This window comes from Falco cherrug, chromosome 1 (assembly GCF_023634085.1).
Source record: "Falco cherrug isolate bFalChe1 chromosome 1, bFalChe1.pri, whole genome shotgun sequence".
Taxonomy (NCBI): domain Eukaryota; kingdom Metazoa; phylum Chordata; class Aves; order Falconiformes; family Falconidae; genus Falco; species Falco cherrug.
In genome coordinates, this window is record NC_073697.1 from 26,858,128 (window position 1) to 26,882,471 (window position 24,344).

Below are 24,344 nucleotides of genomic sequence, written 5' to 3' on the forward strand. Positions count from 1 at the left end.
TACTGCCTTTGGAAGAGGCTGACTGGAGGTGGGAAGGGGGACATCCCGCCACCCTATTCCTTGGCTGCCCCCAGGGCCGCATTCGGTGCCAGTGATTGACTTTCCAGAGTCAAGGCTCCCTCTGTCTCTGCGTTTGTGCTCGCTTTCCTTTGGGTGGAGGTTTCCCCTTCGCTTTGCCTCTTGCTAGCAGCCGGGGCCGCAGGAGCAGGCGGCGCGATTGGCTGCGGCTCGCACGGATCAGCCCCGGCGCGCGCCGCGGCTCGCACTCGCTCGCACGCGCACATCCGCGCACACGCCCCGCGGAGACTCGGCCGGGCTGCGGCCGCACGGGCCGGGCGGGAGCGAGCATCCAGCTGCGGGGGAGCAGCACCTCCACCTCTCGCCAAAAAACAACCTGCGCAGCAAGGGCGATAAACACCTTCGCTGCCAGCGCCGGGAAGGACGGGCGGTTTACACCGCGGCGCTTTCCTCCACCCCACTTTGTTCTTTTTTTAATTTTCTTCTTTTTTCCTTTTTCCCCCTTCCTCCTCCGCCCCTCTTCAAAAAACCAGACGAGACCGCGTCCGCGATTTTTAGCGCAGCCCCGTCCGCACCCGTCGCCGCCGGGGGTAGCATCTGGCCGAAACAAACTTCGTTGGGGGTCCGGGTCTCGCCTGCCTTGCTGGCCGGGGCAGCCAGGACGAGGGGGACCCCGGAGCCCGCCCAGCCGGGTCGGAGGGGCGGGATGGCGGCATCCACCCGCTGGGTGCTGTGCCTGTGCCTGGGCTGGGGCTGCCTCTGCCTGGCGCTGGGGGACGCGCTGAAGGCTCGCTGCGGCGGGCTGCGGCGGCGGGCAGCCCCGGCCGCTGTGCGGGGAGGCCGGGCGAGGGCGGCGGCAGGTGACTACAGCCCGGGGCAGCGGCCGGGGCAGGAGGAGCGGCGGCGGCCGCCGGAGCGCCCGCGGCCGGGGGACAAGGTCTCGGAGCACATGCTGCGGCTCTACGACCAGTACAGCGGGGGGCGGGCGGCGGCGCCGCGGCCCCAGGACCCGCCGGGGCAGCCCGGGCTGCACCTCCGCCGCGGCAACACGGTGCGCGGCTTCCGCCCGCTGCCGGCAGGTGAGTCCCAGGGCGCGGCGGGGGTGGGCGGCGGTGGGCCCCGCCGCGGGGCCCCGGAGAGATGCCCGCATCGCCGCGGCTCCGTTGCGAGGGCGGCGCGGAGGGGGCGGGAGCCGCCCCCGGCCGGCAGCGGGGCCGGGGCTGCCCGCCGGAGCCCCCCGACGCGGCTGCCCCTGCCCCGGTCGCTCCCCCGGGGCTGGCGGATCCCGGCTGCGGGCGCGCCGAGCGGAGCCGGGACAGGGCGCTGGGCTGGGGGACCGCGGCCGCCCCGCGGGCTGGGCTCACCCGGCCGCCCGAGCGGCTCGCTGTGGGGTACCGCTGTGCAGGCAAATGGGCTTCCCGAAGGGAACGGTCCGGTCGTACCCCTGTGAGCGGTGCCCAGCCTGCCTCGTTGAGCTGCGTGTCCGTTCGAGTGCCCAGGGACCTTGCTGTAGGGAAGAAGATGAGAGGAGGCTTAGAAAAGTAACGCTTCCTGCAGCAACCGTCGTGCGTTTTGGGGTAGAATGTTTATGTTGTCTCCCATGTAACAATTACTGGCTTATCTCTTCAACTCTGTATGCAGCGTCTCTGCCGTATGGTATCTGAGTACCATATGAGGGAAGTAGAGTAATTGACGTATCCCCTCTGGAGTCTCCTTTTAATGGTGTTTTGCATGTGTAGCTTCTGTTGAAACCAAGGGCTGATTTGCATGCGAGAAAGCAATAACATGGCTTGGCGATCCTTTAGACTGTCTACAGAGTACACAGATTCTGACACCTTGGTGACAGTACTCGCAGTTGGGGCAGTGGCAAATGAGTTTAGTTGAAGCATAATCTGTGCTTGGTAAATACTGCATCTCAGCGTCTTAGGCGGTGGCACTTGGATCTCCCCGTGATTACAGGCTGGCATGCACAGGTACCTTTATGAAAATGTAAAGTCGTTTTTCATTAAGGGCAGGGGAGGGGAGCATATATTTCACATGGCAGCATCCCAAAAGAACTGTGTCCTAGCAGGAAGGGAAGATGGCACTGTCTTGGTGCTCTATCACCCAATCCCACTGTTCTGCTTTTTGTGCATCTTATCTCTGCAAGGGCTAAGTGGAAATGCCAGAATCCCTTGCAACCCTTGCCTGCATATGCTTTCCAAATCCACTGCATCCCAAAAACTTGCTGTTTGTATGACAGCTGTCATGCTGTACATTGCAGCCTGATTTGCCAGTCTCTTTGTTTTTCATTTTGCTGGTGGACTGACCCAGCAGCTTTTTCACGGACAAACATCTTTCAGTAAAACTGAGTGTTGTCTGGGAGTTTCAGCAGCCTGCATTGATTACTTCCCTCTCCCAGAAAACTGAGCGCTGGGTGCCTGACTTTCCTTAGGTTTCTTTGCGAGTCATTACTTCTGATGATTCGAAGGCAACAATGTCTATTACAGGATAGCTCTGCACAGAGATCAAATACTGTGAATAATAGGATGGCTTTGGTGTCTTAGGATTCAGCCCTACAAATGTTCTCCATCATGTGTTACTGCAAGTATTTCTGTCCACGAGAGAGGCTTTAGAGGCTGGAGGCGTAAATACCCTGGTTTTGGAGAATGGAGAGCTGGTACTCCCCAGTTACTGCTCCTACAGAGGAACTCTCTTGCCTTTTAAACATGATTGTTTTTTTGCAATATGAAGTCTAATGTATGTTGCTTTGTTCTGAAATAAGCAGTTCCTCACTGAAAGCGGGGAAGGTATAATAAAAAAAAAAAAGCCGCGTGTGTGTGTATAACCTCAGCAGAGTGATATTTGCTCCTTTAAGGGTATCTGATTCAAGGTATTTATTGTTCTAAACCTAAGAGGCCTTTGGTTGAAATCTCATCTCTGTGGTCTTTCTGATTATATTTATACTCTCACTTGACATTGGGTGGCAGCAGTCCTATAAACACACTATTCACTAATCCCTTTCCTCCTCCTGCAATACTTTCCAAGTGCCAAAGCAATAAATTGGAAGTGGTTATAGGGTTTTTGATGCTTGTGTAAGTATTTATGCAAAATATTTAACCAGTTAGCTGTTGTCTTTCTCTCACCATAGGCGGCAGTGGCTCATTTTGTATGCTTATGGGTGGCAGAAAAGTGCATTTCCAGAAAACCCTTAGATAAAATGTTTTTTGGGGTGGGGGTGGGGGGAAGTGAAAAGGCTTTTTCTGCTTTGCAAAAAGGCTTTTTCTGATTTCTGACTTCTTCCTTGTGCCCAACTGCCTGCCCAGCCCTGCAATGGAAACGGCGCATCCACAGTATTTCCCTTTCAAGTAGTTTGCTTCCGGATCCTCTGCTCTGACTGTTGAACTCTTTGGATGCAAATTTCAGACTCCCACAGGCTTTCCCTTATCCCTAATGTGGCTGCATCAGTTAAATTAATAAATTACGTTGTCACTACTCCTTCAGTGCATTTTACCATCCCTGCTGCCAGCCCCTTCAGGAGACAGCTTTTTGTCTATGATGAGCAGAACTTCCCTACGTGTCTGCCCATTTCTCCTGCATCTACAGGAAGAGGCCTTGAAGGACATCTCTAATGATTTCATTTGCAGTTTGACCATATATTTTGCAATTTAACCATATATTTTCCTGTTTCTTTTCTGCAACACAACTCTCAAATGTGGCTGTGAAACCTTTCTGTTCTTGCTTTTCCCCTGGAGGGCTTCTGGCTCTTCTGCGGCACACAACAAAGGCCTTTTCCAGACCTCCTAGGTAAGCCACCAGACAAATTTTTGAGCCCCTTTAAGACAGAGTGCTGTGTGATGAGACCAAGAACTGCTAGGATTTGTTGAAACTCATCCCTGTTTCTAGTCCAAGAAAACTGGTGTTGCATGTGGCAGCTGCGGTCTTGCAATGGACAGCCAACAAGAAAGAACTAAGACATGATTAATCAAAAGAAGTGTCCTAACAACTGTTAGATGCAAGTTTCTCTTTCCGTGTCTCAGTCCTCCAAGGGGATAGGATGAGGGCTTCAGCCCTGCGCACGCACCTCTGAAGTTTCCATCCTACACTTCCCTGAAATTTCTTGTGCACCAGATTTCACAATTAGGCTGAATTATATGTGGTTTTTTGTTTGCACTGGGGGTTCTGGCCTTTGATTTTGATGAATGTTCATGTGATCTTCTGTTTGGGCAAAATTCTTGTCTGTCAATCTTGCTAAATTATTTCAAAACATAATTGTTCAGTTTGCATCATTCAAAAAAGGAACCTTTGATGCCCACGACAAAGCTGAAAGAAACTGCAGGCCCAAAATCTGTCACAAGTGAAGTAAGGATGTACATCATTCACAGTATATCTAGTTATATTCCAGCACTGTCCTCTCTCATTGACTTAAATGCTCTAATTTATTCCTATAAATAGAAATATTTGAGTCAAAGGACTTTCAGCCCGTGATTTCTGTGGCAGCTGTGTCATTGTGGGACGTTTCTGGCATGATGCTAGCAGCCCTTAGCTTGCTTAGCCCAGGCCTCACAGTGAGCTCTACTTCAGGAAAAATACTAAGACAGAGCCTTTTCCGGTTCTTTATCTGCAGGTACCATAACAGTGCGTGGTTTTCCTTCCATCCCTTGTGACTCTACAAAGACAGCTAGGAAGAAGGTCAGACGATACGTGAGTTAAGAGCTGAACGCTTTGGCAATTCTGGCAAATGTACTGTTAAACTATAGTCAAGTCTGTGGATCAGTTTCTGCTCACGACTGTTTTCCTCCTGCCAGTTAGCACAACTGCTGAATGACCAGACCTTCACCTGATACAAATCTGCTTACCTTCAGTGCTCCCCATAGAGGTGTGCTCATCTACAACTTCAGAGGCTCAGGACCTGGCGGAAAGATAGAGCATGCAATAAATAAATGAGAGTGGAGAGATAAAAGCCTCAAACGCAAGACTTTCAGTTTGCTTTTGAAAGTACTTTTGATCATAGCATCGCTAAAGGAACGTCTTGCAAATGAGTCATTTAAAAAACTCGACTTTAATTGGAGGGTCCCTCTAATGATGTTGTAGTAAAGTTATACAGTCAGAAATTACTTTAAACTCTTTTTTATTGACTGAATTTCAAGCAATTTTAGGCATTACACCTGCCCCTAGGCCAATTCTTGTGGTTTAAGAACTATGTTCTCCTCCTTTTCAAAACGCCTTACTTTCCTTTGTTGTGGTATGAAATGCCCACGCAAACAGAGGAAACCAAGTACTGCATGGGGAAACCGGCTAGTCACCAGCCACCGTCAGTCTGCAAAAACCAGTAGGGGCCAAATTCTAGCCTCTTTGAGCTCTAGTAACATTAAGGGTCTTCTATAATGAGAGCTTTAAAAACATGCAAGCAGGAGATGGTGAGAGTTGGGGGGGGTTGTTTGTTTGGTTTTGGGTTTTTTTGCTGTACCCCTATAAAGAAAATGCAAGCAGCAGCAGAAGCATCCTGGTAGTTTTCAGGCAGAGGGAACCTGAAAGGTGTTGAGCTATGGTTTGGGCAGGCTGGGCCCAAATCTGCAAACCTTCTCTAAGGCTGGGCTATGGAAGCCATGACAATAAAGTTTTACAATGGAAACACCAATACATTCTTAACTGTGCACTGGCACAAGGACACAACTTTAATATCTCATTGAAATGATGACTCATGGTGACTATATAACTAAATAGTCCTCATTATTGCATCCTTTTTCACCCTTGGGCTAGATTTGGCAGTCCATAAGAATGCCACTGCATCCTCTATAAAGGTACGCACACCACATGTTAACAGACTTGTTCCACCTTATTGATGCCTGGAAATGCCCCTCGTAACATGAATCTGTTCAGGCCACTGATGTCAGTCTCCACAGACCTACTGCTTTTTCTTAAAATGTCTCTTTAATGCCAGCAGCAGGCAATCCATATGGCTGTGGGTTATTGCAGGAAGGTGAGGAAGCATGGGCCGTGCCTCTGAAGACTCGGTGGGTTCAAGTACCTCCACCGTAGTGCTACAAGCTGGGTTGAGCTCTCAGTAAGCTGGCATCTCTCATACCCAGAACAGCAAGTGGTGTCACACGCTGACTTGGCGTCTGGGTGACCACCTGTGTGATAAAGACGTTTCTGCTTGAGGCTTGGAGAGACTGTACCTCCCCTCTCCTCACACCCCTGAGAGCTCAGCTGTCACTTGTGCAGGAGACTGGGGAAGTGACACTGTCCCAGTACAAGCTTTGCTGTGGTGCTACTGGTGTCTGGGTTTCGTTTGAGCAAGGGAAGAGTGCACAGACGAATAACGACTTCCATATGCGCTGAGGAGGCCAATAAATCTGTAGCCTATCCGTTTAACTGCATGTGCCTTCCAAATCGTATCCTACACGAATACAAATGACAAGATGTTTTCCTTGTCAAGTACCTTTCTGCCTAACTCGTGGCTGCCGCTCCAAAGCTCTATGCTGTAGAAGTGAGTGATACCAACAGTGCAATGATGCTATGTCTTACCTACTGCAGTTCAAAAGAGCTCTGTCATGCAGAGCTTGATCTTGAAAATTCCTCATCAGGCTGGCAGCAACATACAGTGATTCCTTGAAGGGCAGCAGAGATTGCTGTTAAAATCTGGCCTCAGAGTATCTGGAAGGTAGCAGTGTATTCCTTGCATGTAGCTCTGTTGCACTTATTTTTCATTTGCTTGTTTCCTCTTAAATCTTCTTGTCCTTATGCACTTCGTTGCTGAGAAGTCTTCTGCACTTCATATCTTGTACTGCAAAAGAGCAAAGCTGAGCTAGCAGAACTCATTCTCAGAGAGGAAGAACTGAAAGACTTAGCACAAGTAGTGGTGCTTGGATAGAAATCACAGAATTGGGAGGCATATCAAGTGAGCCAGGGAAGTTACTGCTGCTGAAATAATACTGAGTTGCCACTGAATTGCATTGTATACCACTGCAGACAAAGGCGAGGTTTACCAACTACAGCTGCTCAGAGATCGTGGACAGAATCTTGCCAGGCAGTAAGGTGGTGGACCCGACTGTGAGTTTGCTGCAGCAGCTGCCTGTGGGGCAGACACCCCGGGCTCATAAGATCTTCCCAGCACTGCTGTATCCTAAGAGCCAGCCCAGGCAGAGGGGGACCTTCTGTCCAGCATCCCTCTGAAAGGTCATGTTTTGGCATTGGATCATTGCCTGTGTCTGCAACAGACTTTTTCTTGTCTAGGCAGCTAGTGCAGAGAAAGTTGCTGCAAAGCTGCTGTTTTCACCGGTTTTGTTCAATACTGAAAACATAAGGAAAAAAGCTTTTGTGATGCTGTGATCTTCTAGGGCATAGGTTTCTGGGCCTGTGTTTGACTTTCTTTCACCTGTGAAGATGACTTGATGCTTCTAGACCAATGGAGGGCTTTGTTGCAAGAGGATCTTGTTGCCTTTGAGACTTTAAAGGTCTTGTCATAGAGGGAAAACTGGCCAGAGGCCTTAGCTGTGCTTAGTCATTCTGCCTCTTTCTGCTGGCTGCTGAGCAGGTGTTGGTGGACTTCACCCTGTGGTTTGGCCCTCTCCTGCCCTGCATTTAACACCGAGCCATTGATGGCTGCATTCTACGAAACACCATTTACTGAGCAAGGTATTAGAATTAAAGCCCTACTTGGATTTGGCTTGGGGTTTTGTTTGGGTATTTTTGGGATTAGCGAAGGGAGAAATCAGTCAGTCAAATTTATATGAGAGGAATTACCAGTGTAAGTCATTCTAAAGACTAGAGGAATTACCAGCATAAGTCATTCTAAAGACTAAAGCCTCAGCTCACACCAGTAAGTAAACTTCAGGTGACAGTAGAGAAAGCTGGATGAGGCTTATGGAAAGCTTCCCACATCACAGTGAAGTTTTTGTTAGGTGCTCCTTGACACCTCCTGACACTGGTGAAAAGTTTAAACTATGCTCCTGTCCTCAGCTAATAGTTTAAACTACATTATTGTGGGGGCAGATTTTCAGTAGTTTCTGTCCTCTGGGTTTAAGGAGGAAGTTTCATTTAAGCGAAATGAAATTTTCCTGAGGAAAGGGTGCATTTGTAGGTATTCTAAAGCTGAGGTATTCTAAAGCTGAATCTTCCTCAATGTCTGTTATTTTTAAGGGCAATGACTGGCCTGGAGAATGCTCATTTCTGTGCGTTGCTCACACCTGAGAGTCAGGTTTTGCCATCACACGACGGATGTATTCGACACTGTTCCTAAGTGGTGACAGAAACCTGGGTCACATGGTTGGGTTTTCCTGAGCCAGAAGCCAGTGAATCTGTAGATATCTGTTCTGGCTACTAGTAATTAGTTTCAAGATGATGTTGCAGACTAATACAGAAAGTCTTGGAGTCATTTGAGCGCAGAGATCATTCAGTGAGAAAATAGCACCACCTGCTGTGAGTACCCATCTTGGGGGTACAGCTACATGCTGAGAGGGGCCTCTTGGGTTTTGCTTTTAATCAAAACTATGTATTCCTCCTCTGTCTGTTTCACGCCATCTAGGGTTTCTTTACAAATAAAAGCAGCTTGGTTTGTGTTCTGCTGCAATATGCCAATTTAGAACAGGAAGTATTTGTTAAGTGGAATTCTTACTAAAAATTAAAATGAACACTTGCCATTCAACATACAACAGTGATTCAGATAATAACTTCTTTAATGGGTGCTTATGAGACATCGTAAATCCTGGTTCCTAAGACTGATGTACTTCGTGCTCTGCCAAATTACATATTAACCGTATTATATTCGCGATCGCAAACCAAGCAGAGGTCGGGTCCTCGTGTGTGCTTAGTACAAATGTAATAAACAGCTGGTTTTGGCTTGAGCAATTAAAAGTAGGATTGAATTCAGAGAAAATCTAGTTCCCCAGGCATAACTAATAGCTAGAAACTGGTTGGGTTTGGTATGTCAGTTTTCAGCTATTGGGAACTTACCTGTGTGATCCACCATCAGGCTGGGCTGAATGTGTAAACAAGGGTGTCTTCCATAAAGGACTTGGCCTTCCCCGCCCCATTTCACTGAGAAAATGTTGTATGTTGTTTTCTCCGTAACTGCATGAGGAAGTGCATGTGATACATTGGGGAGAAGGGTTCTTCTTCCCAGTGAAACTAATTCCTGCTTTTTTAGTGTATCAGTTAAAATATTGATGAGAAAAAAAATGTTTAGAAGAAGAGGCCATTTAGATTGTTGGGGTGGGAATGGGGGGGAGGAGGGAGAATACAGTCTTTTGCTGGACTTACCTGAATGGCATTAGCAGTTGGGATATTGCAGGCTGGAAGCACAGAATGTCACCCAGAACACAGAGCTGACACAATCTTTGAAAGATCAGTACCAGAAATTATGTTTTCACTTGCTTGGGCAGGGGACTTAGTACAGTATTTTGAGGGTAGAAGCAGAGAGGCTCTTATTCCTAGTCCGTGAGCACCTCTATGCTTGTCATTGCTTCAAATTAAAAAAAAAGAAATAGCAAAGCTCTTACAAAATTCTGTGAACTATGAATTCTCTTCACCCTCCAGAGAGGGTTTTGACCTGCCATGATGTCAAAGAAGCATTTAACTCCGTGTTCCTTTGTTTTCCTAATGTGTTGGGTTGTTTCTAGCCCTTTGGGGGGGCTGCAGACCATACCTTTGCTTTACTATGTTTGACTTTTCCATACAGCCTGGGTTTATAGCTCTCAACAGTACCTTCACATTTAGGCCTGTATTTCTTTCACTCTGAAAGGGCAGATGTAGCTGCAGTCCAAGCAGAAAGTTTTAAAATAAAAATTAAACTTATGCCCAAGCCTTTCTGTTGCATCCTTTTAATTAAAGTAGCCGGCCATCTGTTTTCACAGATCAGCCTGTGGTAGGAGTGCATCTTTGGGTTTGTGCAAGATGCCTGTGGTTAGGTTGACTTCTCTGATTTCACAGCTGTGGAAACCCTGCTGTCCCCTGCATCCCTCCTGATGATACAGTAACATCCCAACCATGAGGAAGGTTTATCCTTGGCTTGTTACCCTCTGCGCCAGGCAAGTGGGTGCGTTTTGCCACTGCCACTGCCCCCCAAATCCAAGACATTGTGGGCTGGCTGTCTTTTGGTTATTGGGTTTGCTCAAGTACTGTCCACCTACCTTCAGCTATGCTAGTAAATACTTTCTAACTCTGACTGGCATGAAAATTGATGAAGTGTCGTAGATGGAATGAATAAATTTACCCAGTATAATTGAAGCAGTCCTGGGTCTAATTATTCTAGAGGGAGTCTTCAGTCACGATTAGCATCTGGCTTAGCCAAAAAGCTGTCAGACCGGCTTGTGTGTCTTTAGCTTTTTATAAATGGTGAGTCATCTCTTTCTCCAGAGCTGACATCCAAGCCCTAAAAATGTTTAAACAGTGATTCTGCCCTGGTATTTCTTCTCCCCACATCTTCAGAGGCGAGACGCATTCCTTCTTTGTATGCGAGGCTGTTGTCAGTAACTTTATGCTTCCTTCTGTGCTTGACTCTAACCTTGCTGTTGCAAAGGGCTCTGGGTCATGAAGACCCAGTTGTGCATGCAGAGGACACTGACCACTTGAGGGGCCCTAAGTTGGTCTTACTGTAATGGAGGAATGGTTAATACTGAGAGGAAACATCCTTTGTAGCACAGGATTTGGATTTATCTTCTCATTTAGCTGTTGAAATACGTAGTGCTTTCTGTGTTTCCTTACCTGTTTTGCATCCTGATATACACACATAGCTGTACCAAATGTTACCTGGGTTTGAGTCCCTCTTTAAGAGTATCTTTGAAATCTTTAGAAGCTAAGAATAGGTGCCATCCAGGCCTTGAAGTCTGTGTTGTAGGTGAGGCCTGGATCACAGTGGATCACAGTGGAAGGTGTAAAGGAACCAGCTAGGCTTTTTTTTTTTTTTTTTGCCTTTTTTTTTTTTTTTTTTGGCTTGGAGATGGGAGCTTAAGTGACTTATGTGGCAGTACAACTCCAAAACCTGTGCCAACACTGAGAATTGTGCTCTGTTTGAATCCAGGCTTTTCCTCCTCCTCACTGCCACATTAAGCCTCTACTAGTATGGAAGCAAATCTTTTCTTTCCAGCGAGGCTGTGACTCAACAGGATAATGGAAGTTTACAGACAGTCCAGTGCCTAGCAAAGCCAGTGTGAGCCTTTCTCCAGCTTCAGCTTGGTCTGGACTGAGGCACGATTCAGTGCCATTCATGTCCCATTGAAGTCCCAGCTGTCTTTGATACAGAAAGATGATTCTTCACTCAGGACAGAGCAGCCATAGTCACCTAAGTGCATTTTGAGAGGGAGGGGTTTGGCAATGTTGCAGAAAAATGAAAACAAAAGAGCAAAAGCTTATTATGGCATTGCTCAGATTTCTGCATGAGAAAGTCCTTAGTGCGTCTGTTACTGAGCTGTGTTCCTGTGACCTAGTTTGTTTCCTGAAGTCAGAGGAGCAATATTAAATGTGTGAGTATTTCTGGATGGAGATAGGTATTACAAGGAAACCAGATCAAAGGGGTGTGATTTACGGCCATCATTTTACTAGCTTGGTTATTTTTCTGAATAGTGGCCTAAACCCATTCCCACAGCACTGTGTGAAAATTTCCCATGAACTTAATGTATACCCTAGAAAGCAATGGGCTCAGTCCTTTCTCTATATAATTTTGAAATGTCTATATTCTTATCTAAGTATTTCTTCTAGGGAGCTCTGAAAGCCAGGAGATGTACGTTTTTAACTTGACATCGCTCACTGAGTCTGAAAACATCTTGTCAGCTTCGGTGTATTACTATATTGGTGACCTGCTGCACGCTAAGCGGAACTGTTCCCAGTCTGAAGGCTGTTCTCATCACAGGCACAGGAGACCTGAAAATCAGATACATCTTTCAGTTTGGACCTTTTCTTCTGTAGGGAACCGGACTCGGAGCCTGGGACGCTTCCCAATAAATGTCTCTGCTGCTTACCAGGATGTCCTTTCCTGGCAGTGGAAGGATATCACTCAACTCCTGCATGAAGCAAAACAAAGCAACAAACTCCTGATCGGTGTCAGGATGGATCTGACCCACCATCACCCCTGGGAAAGGGCACCTTCTCACTATGAACCCTACATTCTGGTTTACGCCAATGATTCTGCTATTTCAGAGCCAGAGAATGTTGTCTCTAGTTTGCAAGGACACCATCATCCTCTGGCAAGGGTTTTTCCCAGGCCAGAAAACCACGTGAAGAGCAGCCTTAGGAGGTGGCGGCGAAAACGCTCTGCAAACATCCTGTTGCCATTGCAGAATAATGAGCTTCCAGGAGCTGAGTACCAGTACAATGAGGATGAGAGATGGGAAGACAGAAAGCCCTACAAAACCTTCCAGCCGCGGTTAGCAGAGAGGGCAAAGAGTAAGAAAAAGCAGAGGAAGAATCATCACCAGAAGAGCCAGACTCTCCAGTTCGATGAGCAAACACTGAAGAAGGCAAGGAGGAAGCAGTGGAATGAGCCAAGGTATTGCGCCCGGCGCTATCTCAAGGTGGATTTTGCAGACATCGGCTGGAGCGAGTGGATTATTTCCCCTAAATCCTTCGATGCCTATTACTGCTCGGGGGAATGCCAGTTTCCAATTCCAAAGGTACAGTCTATTGATTCTTTTGCACTGTCTATTACTGTAAACTATGCATTTTCTCTCCTGTGTCAGTAAAAGGCAGCTGGTTACCTCTTACATGTTCAGATCTAGTAAATAAGTGATATCTTTGTCTCGTGCTGCAAGGAGTGGTGGTTGGACAGCTAGTAAAAAGACAGGCTTGTAAAGGTAATTAAAAAAAAATTAGTCACTTTTTTGTCCAGAACCCAAATTGCCATAAAACATTTCCTGAATAGTGCTTATGATGTGTGAACTTGTTATTAACCTGTCTAATAAACATAATACGAGCCAGATCCAGAAAAGTGCTTATTAAACAGTAGTCATCATGCCTCAAAGGAGTCTTTGCTGCCAGACCCATGCTGGTGTTGGTCAGCATGGCACACTCCAGGAAAAAATGTGTGCCTCATGAGCTATGACTGTCACGATGACATAGAGACTCTGTGGAGCTATGGGAGTGGTTGGGAAGCTCTAAGTGTAAGCAAGAGTCAAACTTCTATGACAGACCAAGTGGATCCAAAAGCAATGGATTCCAGCCCACTGACTTTTGAAATACTCTCTGGATTGTGTGAGATGGTTGCATGCAGATAGCGAGAAAGGGTGATGTGCTTTGAGGCCTGTGACTTTGGTGGATGAATTCAGCTCTTTGAAAGCAAATGCCCGCTGTCATTATTAGCAGCATGGACCTCCCCTGGAGTCTACTGAAACCTGAAAGTAGGATGCAGTATTTGAGACTGGCTTGAAATGAGGGGTACGCAGAAATAATGCCTATGGGACATGTCAGTAGAGGTGGGGCTTTTGGTTCCACCATAACCTCACATTCAGGAAACTTTATTTCTGCCTCAGCAAAACTTTAGCAGTCAGTTCTGAAATTTATGTGGCGTTTTGGTGGCTTAAGGACCCAAGGGAGTCACCCTTTGAAAATTACAAGTGGGGAAATGTACTGAAGGGGATGGAGCCCAGAGGAAGCAAGCTGAGGAAGGCAGGAGTCTCTCTTTGAAAGAGAGTCTTACCTGACTACCTCCAACTGCAATGGCAGGCTTTCAGGTTTCGGATCAAAGGAGAAAATGAAAGGGAACAGGAAGAGATACCTGTCATTCCTGACCATTCACATTACCCTTGAATACATCACATTGAGCCTTTTACTTTATTGTTGATGGGAACCGTGCTCTGTCAAACCAGTAACTTGGTATGCAGGTTAGAAATTCTAAAAGCGCCGGACCTGGACTTCTTCCGTTCTAGCTTTAAGGACATGTAAATTACAAAAATGATTGCTGTAACCCTCTGCTTAAGACTGGGTGTTGTACAATTGCTTGGAGGGGGGAATTACAGATCTAATATTATAACAACCCTTTAGGGAAAAATACAGTTGCCACTTTCGAACAGTTGGCATGCACAGAATCTACGTCACCACAGTTCCCTAAAATCATACAACCTGCTATCCTAGAGGAGCAGTGGAGGGTGGAACGGAGTGGAGACACCGCGGCCAGGCTCTGCTGTACTCCCTGCAGGACTGGGAATGTGACGGTACCGTACAGCCAATAAGCTGAATAGCGGCTGCAAAATATATGAGAAGATGTCTGTTGCTGGGCCAACAACTGTGGCAAAGACCAAGCAAGAGGCTCATTATCTGCGAGAGATGGTCAGGAACTAGGCTCCTTTAGCACTTCAAAGAAAAGGTAAGCTTTCTAACAAGGACATACTAAATGCTAAAAGAAAGCAAACTGCTGAAGAGATAAAACTCAAGGATGCTAGGGTAAAATAATTGTGGTAGTGGGAGATCGGACCTCCTACTCAAATGACCCCCCCAAAGAGAGTGAATCCCCTGCTCAGGGAGCATGCACAGTAAATTTAAAATGAACTGTACCTTTAAATGAAAGCAAGAGAATTTTACACCAATCATAATAAAGGAATGTAAGACTAGAGTCACTGAAGCTCTACCTGAGAGTAAGAAGAGTATAAAAAGTGAACGAATGAGGGGACAAGTGGGGAAAACACCACTGAGAACAAGTGAAGGGAAGACGCCACCAAGACTGACTTCTGGGACCAGCCGACAGGCTGAGCCTTGCTTCTCCCCGACTTGGGACGCCTTGGGTGAGACTTAAACTAAGTCCTTCTTTGGGAAGCTTAGAAATATCTCTAGAGAGTTACTTTTTAATATTTGTAGCCAGGCTGTATTGTTGTAACTTTTCCACGCATTTTAGACTTTACAATATTTTACTTGCACGTGCCTTTTTGCAAACAGTCACTATCACTGGCAATCCAAAGAACTTGTCTATCTGTTGCTAATAAAACTGTGCTGTTAAGTAGCTGGTCATCAACAGTTTCTCATTGAACACAACCGTGCCCTAAGGTGTAGCCGTGCTAGTTCATGAGCATGACTGGACTGGCAGTGCAGACTGCTATCAGTGTATCCAGACCCGTGGTAGTTTAATATACAGGTTAAACGTGACTGGACTGATAGCGGTAAATTTGACATCACCTAGAATTTAACCCTAGCTGCACCCAACCTCTCACCTCAGTGACAGAGTTGGAAGGCGGTGGGTGGGTGGGTGTGTTTCCTGCTAAATTACCCCATTCTCCTTTAATGCGACACTGGGTTAGCATTTCTGTTTGCAGCTTTAGTTATAAAAACCTTATCCTGACCATAAAAGAGCATTGCTCTGATTCTTGTTTAGGAGAAAATGAAACTTAAACCAGAAGAGTTAAAAGTACTTTGGTTCAAAGGAATGAAGGAATGCAAAAAAAAAAAAAAAAAAAAAGTGTCTCCAGCTCAGCTGGTCATGGCCCCTGAAATATTCTTCACTTAAAATAAGACACCTGCTACGGGCTACCATCAGCATTAGAAATGAAACAAAGCAAAGAGTCAAGTACATGTTGGACATTCAATGCTACTGGAAGACCATTTCAGTCAAGTTCCTGGTATTTCTGATGATCAGAGCAGTGGGGCAGCATAGCAGCTTCTAAGAAAGTCTTGATAGTGTCTTATAAGTCCAGAAATGTTTAGGTTCACATTTCCTAAGGTTATCAGGTCTGGCTTTCTTGGCTCTCAAAGTAGGTGATAGTTGAGGTGCTGATGAACTCCCAGGATCTAGCACTTGCTAGAGAGTAACAGTTTCAACCCAGTGGCTAGAGATGTTGTGTTTGTGGGGTTTTTTTTACATTTGGTAGGCATGCAAAATACGTTTCTACTTTCTGAGGCAGAAAAGCTCTCTTTTAATAGTCAACAGGTAGCATATATTTCAGGGTTAGCCAGTGCCTGATGCAGAGACTGGGAAGAACCCTCCTTTGCCTGTAGCTCCTACAGTCTGGATTGAAACTCAGATTGCTCAATAATGTGCATGCTCAAGAAAAAAGATGTTCTCAAAAAAACTTTTGGATGTGGTGTTTTTAGAAGCCCTTGTTACTGATCTCTCCTTGCTCCGAGTGAAATCTAATCCTGCTGAGAGCTGATAGGAAATGAATTTAAGACAGAAGTCTCTCGTTAAGAGTCGAGGTCAGACTTTGAGAAGACAGATTTTCCAGCAGCAGAAAGCGTAATGTATATTCATGGAGATAAACTCTCAGAAACGAAAAGTAATGATAAAGAAGCACTGTAATAAGAAGGTTCCTATTCCTCACACAGAGCCTTTGTTAGCACCTGCAACTGGAAATTCCCTAACATGCTCCATAAACTCAGGGCTTAGTTCCCAGAGTAACTTCAAACCTGTGGAAAGAAATACAGTGAGCCATACAAATGCTTCTGCAAGTAAAACGTCCCAAGATTAATTCAGTACCAGTAGTTCCAAAGAGGCAAAACAAAGTTTAAACTTATGTTTGACACTCCAGAGCATCACAGAGAGGTACAAACAGTGCACACAGTGGTTAACAGGTATTGCTTGGGTGAAAGAGGAGTTCCAGCTTTGCCTGCAAGTTGTTCATCTTTGGGTAATTCGCTTGAGGTATTACACTCTGCATCAGAAGATTTTCAGATGTGTGCAGCCAAATTTTTTTCTGCCAAATTCAGGTTCTAATTTCCTGTGGATAGTAGCATCGGCCTCTGAGATGTTGTAGTTTAACTCCATCTCCTCTGATAAGTAGACTTGCGGTATGGCCTACTGTTCTCACAGTAATTGAGTCTAGCAGTCCCACAGGAGTGTTATTTCTCCTCCTCTTCACCCCTCTGCCAGTACGTGCTATCAGAAGTGATCCCTGCCCTGGAAAAAGCTTATAATAGAAAAAAGGTGAGAAATAAACAGGAGAGATGGGTATGCAAATAAAGGACAGAATGTAAATGACTGCGTTGACATGAAGAAGAAGGTCTGAGTGCCATGAACTAAGCCTGTAGTGCAGGCCTGTGAGGCCGTAACCAGGATGCTGGTTTTCTTCTACAAATTCCTGCTGAAAGGTGTAATCTGAACTTTCTGTGTGAAACTCTTCTTAACTCGGTTGGGTGAAGAATTACAGCAGCAGTGCATTATAGTTCTTCAGTCACTGCAAAGCTGAATATTTGCTGCCATGTACTGCAGAGTGAGCTAATTTGTTAAGAGAGCAGGTTACTGAAACACATTGTGTGTGGTTCCCTGACAGCAATTGGTAGATTTCTGTCCATGCTGGAATCCAAATTGTTCCTTTTATGCACTTTTTAAATCACGGAAACGAAAACGACCTTGTTTTCCAAAGCAAGTGAAAAGCTAAATTACATAAAAAGGGGAAGTGAGCATCTTCCAGACCCGTGTCTTACTCTTGAGCCATGTGTTATATCTGGTGCTACTAATAAGACGGTGTTTGCAAAAGGACACTCTAACTGTCAGGCAATAACAAACTAATCTGTACCTATGGGTATATAATGTTCCCTTGCTGAGGGCAAGCTCCTAAACTTGATGACCTGTTGGGTAATTATGAACAGATGTGCCTCTTCCCCCTCCTCCCCTTTCCACTCAAATTTTCTGGCCTTGCCCTTTCCCTGATTTCAGTTAGGCCCTTTGACTGCTATGTGTTGGGCTTGTGTAATGCCACAGAGTGTACAGGCCAGGCAGACCCTCTCCCAGGTCAGGAATGAAAGCTTGTAACAGACATCTTTTGCCCTGCTCATAATACATCCCTAATGAAATTCAACAGGGCAGCAAGTCTCCCAAGGATGTGTGCAGCTTAGCAGGTGCAGCTTGAGCCACAGCTGGACTCATTCACAAATTTGGCAGTTTGGAGTCAGCTCAGCACTTTTTCCTCCCACCAATCCTCTGGCCCTCCCCTGCTTTTCCCCTCCTAAAAGAAAGTCTCTGCCTGCTTTTCGTGACCACGTGCTGGACAGAGTGTAGGTGGCCCGCAGGCAGCAGCCTAACTCACCCTCCTCGGTCAGGGCGTTACACCAGTTCAGTACTCCAAGGGGGATTTCAGCTTTCTGAGAAGTGCATGCCTTTGGATTTTACTTTGATCACAGTTAAATTCCCACTGGCAGAAGCAGAGTTAACGCCAAGGCTGTTTGTCCTCAAGAGCATGCCTTAAGGGCCAGGGGCAGGCATCCAAGACAGACTTCAAGTCAGTACGGAGAATTTTCTGTATTGTACAATACCTGTATCAAAGGTACAAAATACAAGAGATATTTCTTGTAGCATACAGTGACTGAATGTATCTGAGCTATTCCAACCAACAACCAAGGCAATGCTTGAAATTGGTTCTGTGCAATTTAGTGTTTTAGTGGTATGGATTCCATATCTGAAGGGGAAGGGTTTCTAATGAGACCTTAACACAGCATATGTGGAGGCCTGTTTTTAATTCCACTGCTACTGGCAGTGGGAAATCGGATCTCGATAGATGTTCTACCTTTTGATGTCTGATCAGCAGGCTCAGGAGGTCTGTTTGGCTCCCATTTCTCTCCTGTGGAGAGTGCTGCACTACGGCTGAGTAAGGAGACAAGCCTGGATGCTACCGGAGCCTTCACTTCCTTTTGCAGACAGCAATGATAAGAAATCTGCGTTGTGTGCTAATCTAAGACATTTTTGTCTCACTATCAACTACTGCTGAGGAGTATAGATACTCTTGAATTCAAAACAAGCACACAGAAATGTCTGTCTTGAAATCAGCTACCTAGATGGAGAGTAATATCTTTGTAACCGTGCTGGGAAAGTCTACGACCATTATGAGGGTGATGTGACAAGCTTTGCATTTGTATTTTAAACACAATATCACCACAGCCCTGCATCTCATTCATCTGATGAGCTATGATAGTAAACAAACAGCAACAGGGGAAAAAGGTTAAGCTCTGTGTAATGTCTGCATTTAGCAAGGGATGTGTAGGATTGGCACCATTTGTTGCTCAGCCTTCCTGCAGACAAAATAAGTTCCTCGTGAAAAGAAGAAAAACATTCAAATTATGTCTGACATGTACATAAAGAAGAGACGAACGCTCCCCAGTGAATCCTGTTCACTTCTGTGTCAAATGGTTGCAGTTCTCTTTTGAGATCAGTTTCAACAATATGATACAGAAAAAGTCCATTCTGATCCATTTCTGTCAGAATTCAGGGAACAGCTGTCTCCATGAGAAGGAAGGAAAATACAGCTGGCATTAGCTGTAAGCTATGCTACCGTCAGTAGGGACAAGTTAGACATCGTGTGTATTGCCAGCAGAATTGGAAGCAGTTGCTCTTAAATGTACTAACATGCTACACAAACAATACACTGAACTGGAATCTCACAGTTATTCCTGTGCTTTTTGCATGCAAGGTCATTAAGACTTTCACCTTGGGTAGGTGAACCCTTAAGACTCATTTTTCCCCAAACAAATTGCTTGTCACAGCAGTTTGGCCCAAGCGATCTTGTTCTTTCTATTTCTCGGTGGCACCTGACTGAGCATATTGTACTGTGTGATTCCCAGGTTCTATGTATTAAAAGAGCTCTAATATGCATTGTTAAAATTTCACTCTTACAAAATCAAAAGTCTCTGGCTAAAACCTGCATCTTGTGTGTTTTTCTTGCTCACCCATCTTCATACAGATGCTTGGATTTGGAATGGTTTGAGGGTTAAGAGGTAAAGCTTAGTATTTTTCATTTCTATGAATATATTCATTATTATTTTTATGAGGGTATTAATGTATTCTGGTTTTGTGAAGAAATACAGTTATCTCACTGGTCAGATTTGCTTTTTGTTCATATCAAACCAAAGTGTGATCCTATTTACGTGGGTATAAATCCAGGAAACTTTGTCCTTTGGAGAAAAATGTCACCTTAATATGAGGAACAACTGACACAGGATTTGGAGGGTCAGTTACTGGCAATGTCACTGAAGGTGTATACTACAAACAAGAAGTGATTTGGCATGGAAGAACAAGCAAAACAACCTAACCGTACACGAGAACAAACTGTAACAGTTAGCATCGTGGCATAAAGTACTTGAATTCTCTCATCTGCATGCGTTTTACCCCCTTTTGTTTTTCCTAGCATTCCACCAGCCAGACTTCCCAGCCTACAAATTACATTTCTTTCACTTCCCTAATGACTTGGCCTGCTAGCACACTGACTGCCTCCCTCCCAGCTGAATAAGTTTCGGGACTAAATCGCAGCCCACATGTAACTTAATTCTCTCAGAAGAGACTACCTTGACCTATAGGTACACCTTGCTGCAAGGTCCACTGGCCTGGGCATTTTCCTGGGAAGGCACATCCCAGGGAGAGTCCAAGCCCCTGCCCCCAGAAAGATGCTTGAGCTGAAAGTGGTGGAGCAACATTTGCATCCAGTGGTCAAAAGAACCAGGCCAGATTTGCATTCCCTGCTGCTGGTTCAGAACAGCTATGGTGACAACCGGAAATGGTTGTGTAGAAGACAGATTAGCTGTCCCCACAGGCGTGGGCTCTCCACAGGGCCCTTCTTCAAGGAACCCGTTTTGTTCTAGAATATCTGGGTCCATTCTAACATGGGTGCAGTTACATTTTCTGCTGTATCTTTCTCTTGCAGGCCTTGAAGCCATCCAACCATGCCACCATCCAGAGCATAGTGAGAGCCGTCGGGGTCATCCCAGGCATTCCCGAGCCTTGCTGCGTTCCTGACAAAATGTCTTCTCTTAGTATCTTATTCTTTGACGAAAATAAAAACGTGGTTCTTAAGGTGTACCCCAACATGACAGTGGAATCCTGTGCGTGCAGATAACATCTCAGGAGACCCTTTTGAAATGCTGAGGTAATCACTTGCTGTTTGGGGCAGGGGTGGGGGGGAGGTGTTTCATCATACCTACTTGTTTGCACTGCCAATGCATTTCCTTTGGACAATAAACAAACCAACAAATTTAAACAGATCCAAACAGTGAGGATGGAAATGGAATGGAAACCAAATAGCATTTCCAAGGAAGGAGAATACAAACTTCGTTCATCTCTGAATTTGACGGAGACACAAGTTTTGGCAGTGGGGACTGACTGTTTCTGTCGAAATTGAGAGATGAAAGAGGAATTTGCAGAAGACTCTTCAAGATTTTTGAGACTGCCAGAAGGACATACTGATTTATTTTTGTGCAAGATTCTGGAAGCAGCAGTAGCTGTTAATTTTTATCTCCGTTCTTATGGTGACTGATGGGGAAGGAGATTAGAAATGTACTATTCTTCATGTTAAAACTAAGCTTTCTGCCTTAGGTTATTGAGTAGTGCAGCAAGGAAGAAAAACAAATCTGACATCCTAAGAGCCTTTGACAATCCAACTTACACATCTATCTTCTTGGTAGGACATGTCACCGATAGCCTGTGTGTATTCATTTTCATTGACATAGGGTTCATAATTCAGCTTATTAGATGTCAGTATCCTTGGTTGGAAGAACACAGAACACATTGCTGTGTGCATAATTGCAGTACCTCAGAAATGAAGAGTTTTCTCTCAGTGCCACTGTAGAAACGCAGCAGGCCAAGGGTATGAAAGTATCACACTCAGTGAAGCAGCTGAGTGACTTGTTCTCAACACAATTCTAGAACATAGTTGCAAAAAATCTGTGAGTAAATCATGGTAGTTGATTCCTAAACTGAAATTATTTGGTGCATAATTCTTATCTGTAGGCATTCACTATAACTATGTGATCAAAACTGCCTCTGGTTGGTGAGTTTTGATTGTTAAATTAATCAGATAGTAGATTTCCCCTCCTTATCTCAGTTCACATTCCTGAAAATGAAATTTGTTGTACCTATGCTGTCAGTTTAAGATGTCTTTTAAAAATTCATTTGAGAAACTACAAGCAGGAAAGAAAACATCCAATCAATCTCAGGCACAGCTGCAAAAAGGTTTTTGTGCTATGGAGTAAATGTTCACAGAAGTACTTTAGACAGAACCCTGGTGCCATTTCCAGCAGCACAATACGTAGAGGGTGATGCTTTTTGAAGCACTTTTGGCTGACAGGAGCGATGTTTTAGTTTGCGCTAAGAGTAAAGGTCAAACAGCCTTTTCCGTAAGTTACCTCTGTAACTGACTCTCTGAAATAGTGTAGTTAAAGAGCAGATATTCATAGGGAATAAATTAATTCCCCATCATCAAGAGAGTTAAATTCTCTACTCTGGAGTCAGCAATTCCTTAGCATATTGAAGGTGACGACAGTTTTCCTACATAAATGCCTTCTTGCAGCTTCACAGCTATTTGAGGCTAGTTTAAACACTCAGTCATTGACTTTTTTTTTGGTCAGTGGTGCCATCGTGACCCCTCAGGAGGGATGGGGGGGGTTATCCTGCTGCAAATGAGGCTGCTGCCTCAGAGAAGGGCAGTCAGTCCCCCAGGAAAATTCTGGGGGAATGGGGACCCTATAAAGTGAGGAATCGCTGAGCCCCAGCCTCCCACTTGGTGGGCTGAATTGGGAGTGGCTGGCTCTTGGGCAGAAGGATGGGCCTGAGCCAAACACAGCTCAGTTTGTGAACAGTGTCCATCACAAGCAGTGCCAGGAGCGGGGCTCCTCAGAGGAGAGTGCAGAGGTCGGATGCACCCTGGCCCACCCCTTGGATGTTAGCAGAGTTACCCAGATCAGAATAGGATGTCGGCAGCCCAGCTTCCCAACTTTTGCACTGCAGAACAGAGGCACTAACTAAATACAGGTGTTTTGCTGGCACAGCAGTCTGGGCAGCCATGCTCTGAGTCGCTCCCTGGGACTGAAGCCGGGTTTGAGGCTACAGGCAATGCTTTCCAGTGCTGTAATGAGACAGCCTGGAAGTGGCCTTAAATGCATCACCTGAAAACAAACATGAATATGTTATGCTTGGCTTTCACTGGGATACAGGCAGACTTTTTCATGAACCATATCGTGTAGAATAGGTACAGTCTTCCACGTAAAATGTGATCTGCCTCTTCCAACTCTAAGCTAAGAGTGTTCTCTTCGATTAGCCACGTAGAAGTGAGACATTTTATGCCCACGACTTGTTTTGCATTTGTATCTGTAAATGAAACTTTCTACATAAACCCATGTCTTGCATCAGTAATGTATTAATCACACAGGCAATTATTTCTGTATATATTGTATTAGTAGGGACCTCAAAATAATTTCCAATTCATGTTATTAATCACCATTTTAATCTCAGATCAGCACAGGGGGCTTTTCCCACTGTTCTGGTTTTTTAAATACTATTTATTGATAAATGGCTCTGCTTCCCATCTACTTACATAGTATCTGATGCCTGCACATTAATTTTTATGCCTGGCTCAGAAGATGGGCAGGAGAATGTCTTGAGCTGGGCAAGCTCGCTCTTCAGATAGGCTCTTCTGGGAGCAAAGTCCCCAGTGAGGAGCAGACTGTGAGGAGGCAGCTGCAGAGAGCTCTTGAAAATCCCGCTCCTGGAGGCTGAATAGGGAATCTCACGGTAAGTGTGCAAAATAGAGAGTGCAAAATAAAACTTGCAATGTGGTACCTTGGCCCAGGAGAATTGCCCACTAGAACTAATGATCCTGTTCCGCTGAACAGGGTCACAAGGCAGGCTCTTCTTTTTTCCTTTGTCTGGGGGCCCTGAACTTGCAAGGAGCAGAGCGCCTTTCATGAGGTGCTGAGCAGCCCTGGGGTTGCAAATGACTGTGCTCCGCCACAGGGCTGGCCCAAAAGCTTTGTGCACTGGTATCTGTGGAGAGGCTCAGCAGTGTGCGGGAGACTGACGTTTTGTTTAGCAACCCATTTCTCCTTGTAAAAACAGACCTTTTAAATGTTTCTGTTGAAAGGTTAATCTTTGTACAGACAATGTCAATTTAAAAAAATAAAAATTACCCCCGGAAAAGAAAAGTTATTTTGTATATGAAAAGAAACTTTTACAAATGCTTTTAATTTATTTTATATCTGTGGCCATCTTGTTCTGTTAATGGTTCCTTCTTTATCTCAGTGCTCTTCAGACAGTACAGTTTTCTCTATTGTTTCAAAGGTGAAATGCTAGAACTGTAGTCAGGCTTGCAAGGACAGATCACGGCCACACTGTGAAGGGCATGTTTCACTACTGATGTATAAGCTTGCCTGATTTGTATTTTTTTTCCCTTCAGTAATGGAAATTTTCACAAGGAACTCTGGAGAAAATATAAAATAAAATCACTTTTTACATGAAAATCCATTTTTTTTCCTGTGTGGTACTCAGATCTTTCCAAGACCATAAAAGTTCTTGCTGCTTTCTGTGTGCATGTTCTCTGGAAATGCATCCATCTCGAGTGGTTGTTTGCAAAGGCCATTCAAACAGAGATCATCTTTACAGAGCAAAGTACAGAGTGGTGAGGGAGTGGGTGCTATGGATTCAGTTAAAGGTTAGCTAGTATGACAGTTAA

At 45.3% G+C, this 24,344-nt stretch overlaps 1 protein-coding gene across 2 annotated transcripts; it reads left to right on the plus strand.

Moving 5' to 3' along the window:
- Positions 1 to 303: 303 nt before the first annotated feature.
- On the plus strand, positions 304 to 24,132 carry BMP3 (bone morphogenetic protein 3). Of its 2 annotated transcripts, XM_055700770.1 has the most exons (4): positions 304 to 1,097; positions 11,698 to 12,608; positions 20,547 to 20,768; positions 20,883 to 24,132. In XM_055700770.1, the coding sequence occupies exons 1-3, from the start codon at positions 725 to 727 to the stop codon at positions 20,736 to 20,738; spliced, it is 1,476 nt and encodes a 491-aa protein (XP_055556745.1). In that variant the 5' UTR covers positions 304 to 724; the 3' UTR covers positions 20,739 to 20,768; positions 20,883 to 24,132. The 2 variants fall into 2 exon arrangements, with proteins under 2 accessions (XP_055556745.1, XP_055556744.1); XM_055700769.1 differs by having other exon boundaries at positions 20,547 to 24,132.
- The last annotated feature ends 212 nt before the right edge of the window (positions 24,133 to 24,344 follow it).

What these genes read in the sequence shown, in the direction of transcription:
- BMP3 (XM_055700769.1), top strand. Translation starts at nt 725, where the DNA reads ATGGCGGCATCCACCCGCTGGGTGCTGTGCCTGTGCCTGGGCTGGGGC. An exon ending in CTTCCGCCCGCTGCCGGCAG is followed by an intron (nt 1,098 to 11,697) that starts GTGAGTCCCAGG and finishes TATTTCTTCTAG; the next exon opens with GGAGCTCTGAAAGCCAGGAG. An exon ending in GCCAGTTTCCAATTCCAAAG is followed by an intron (nt 12,609 to 20,546) that starts GTACAGTCTATT and finishes TTTCTCTTGCAG; the next exon opens with GCCTTGAAGCCATCCAACCA.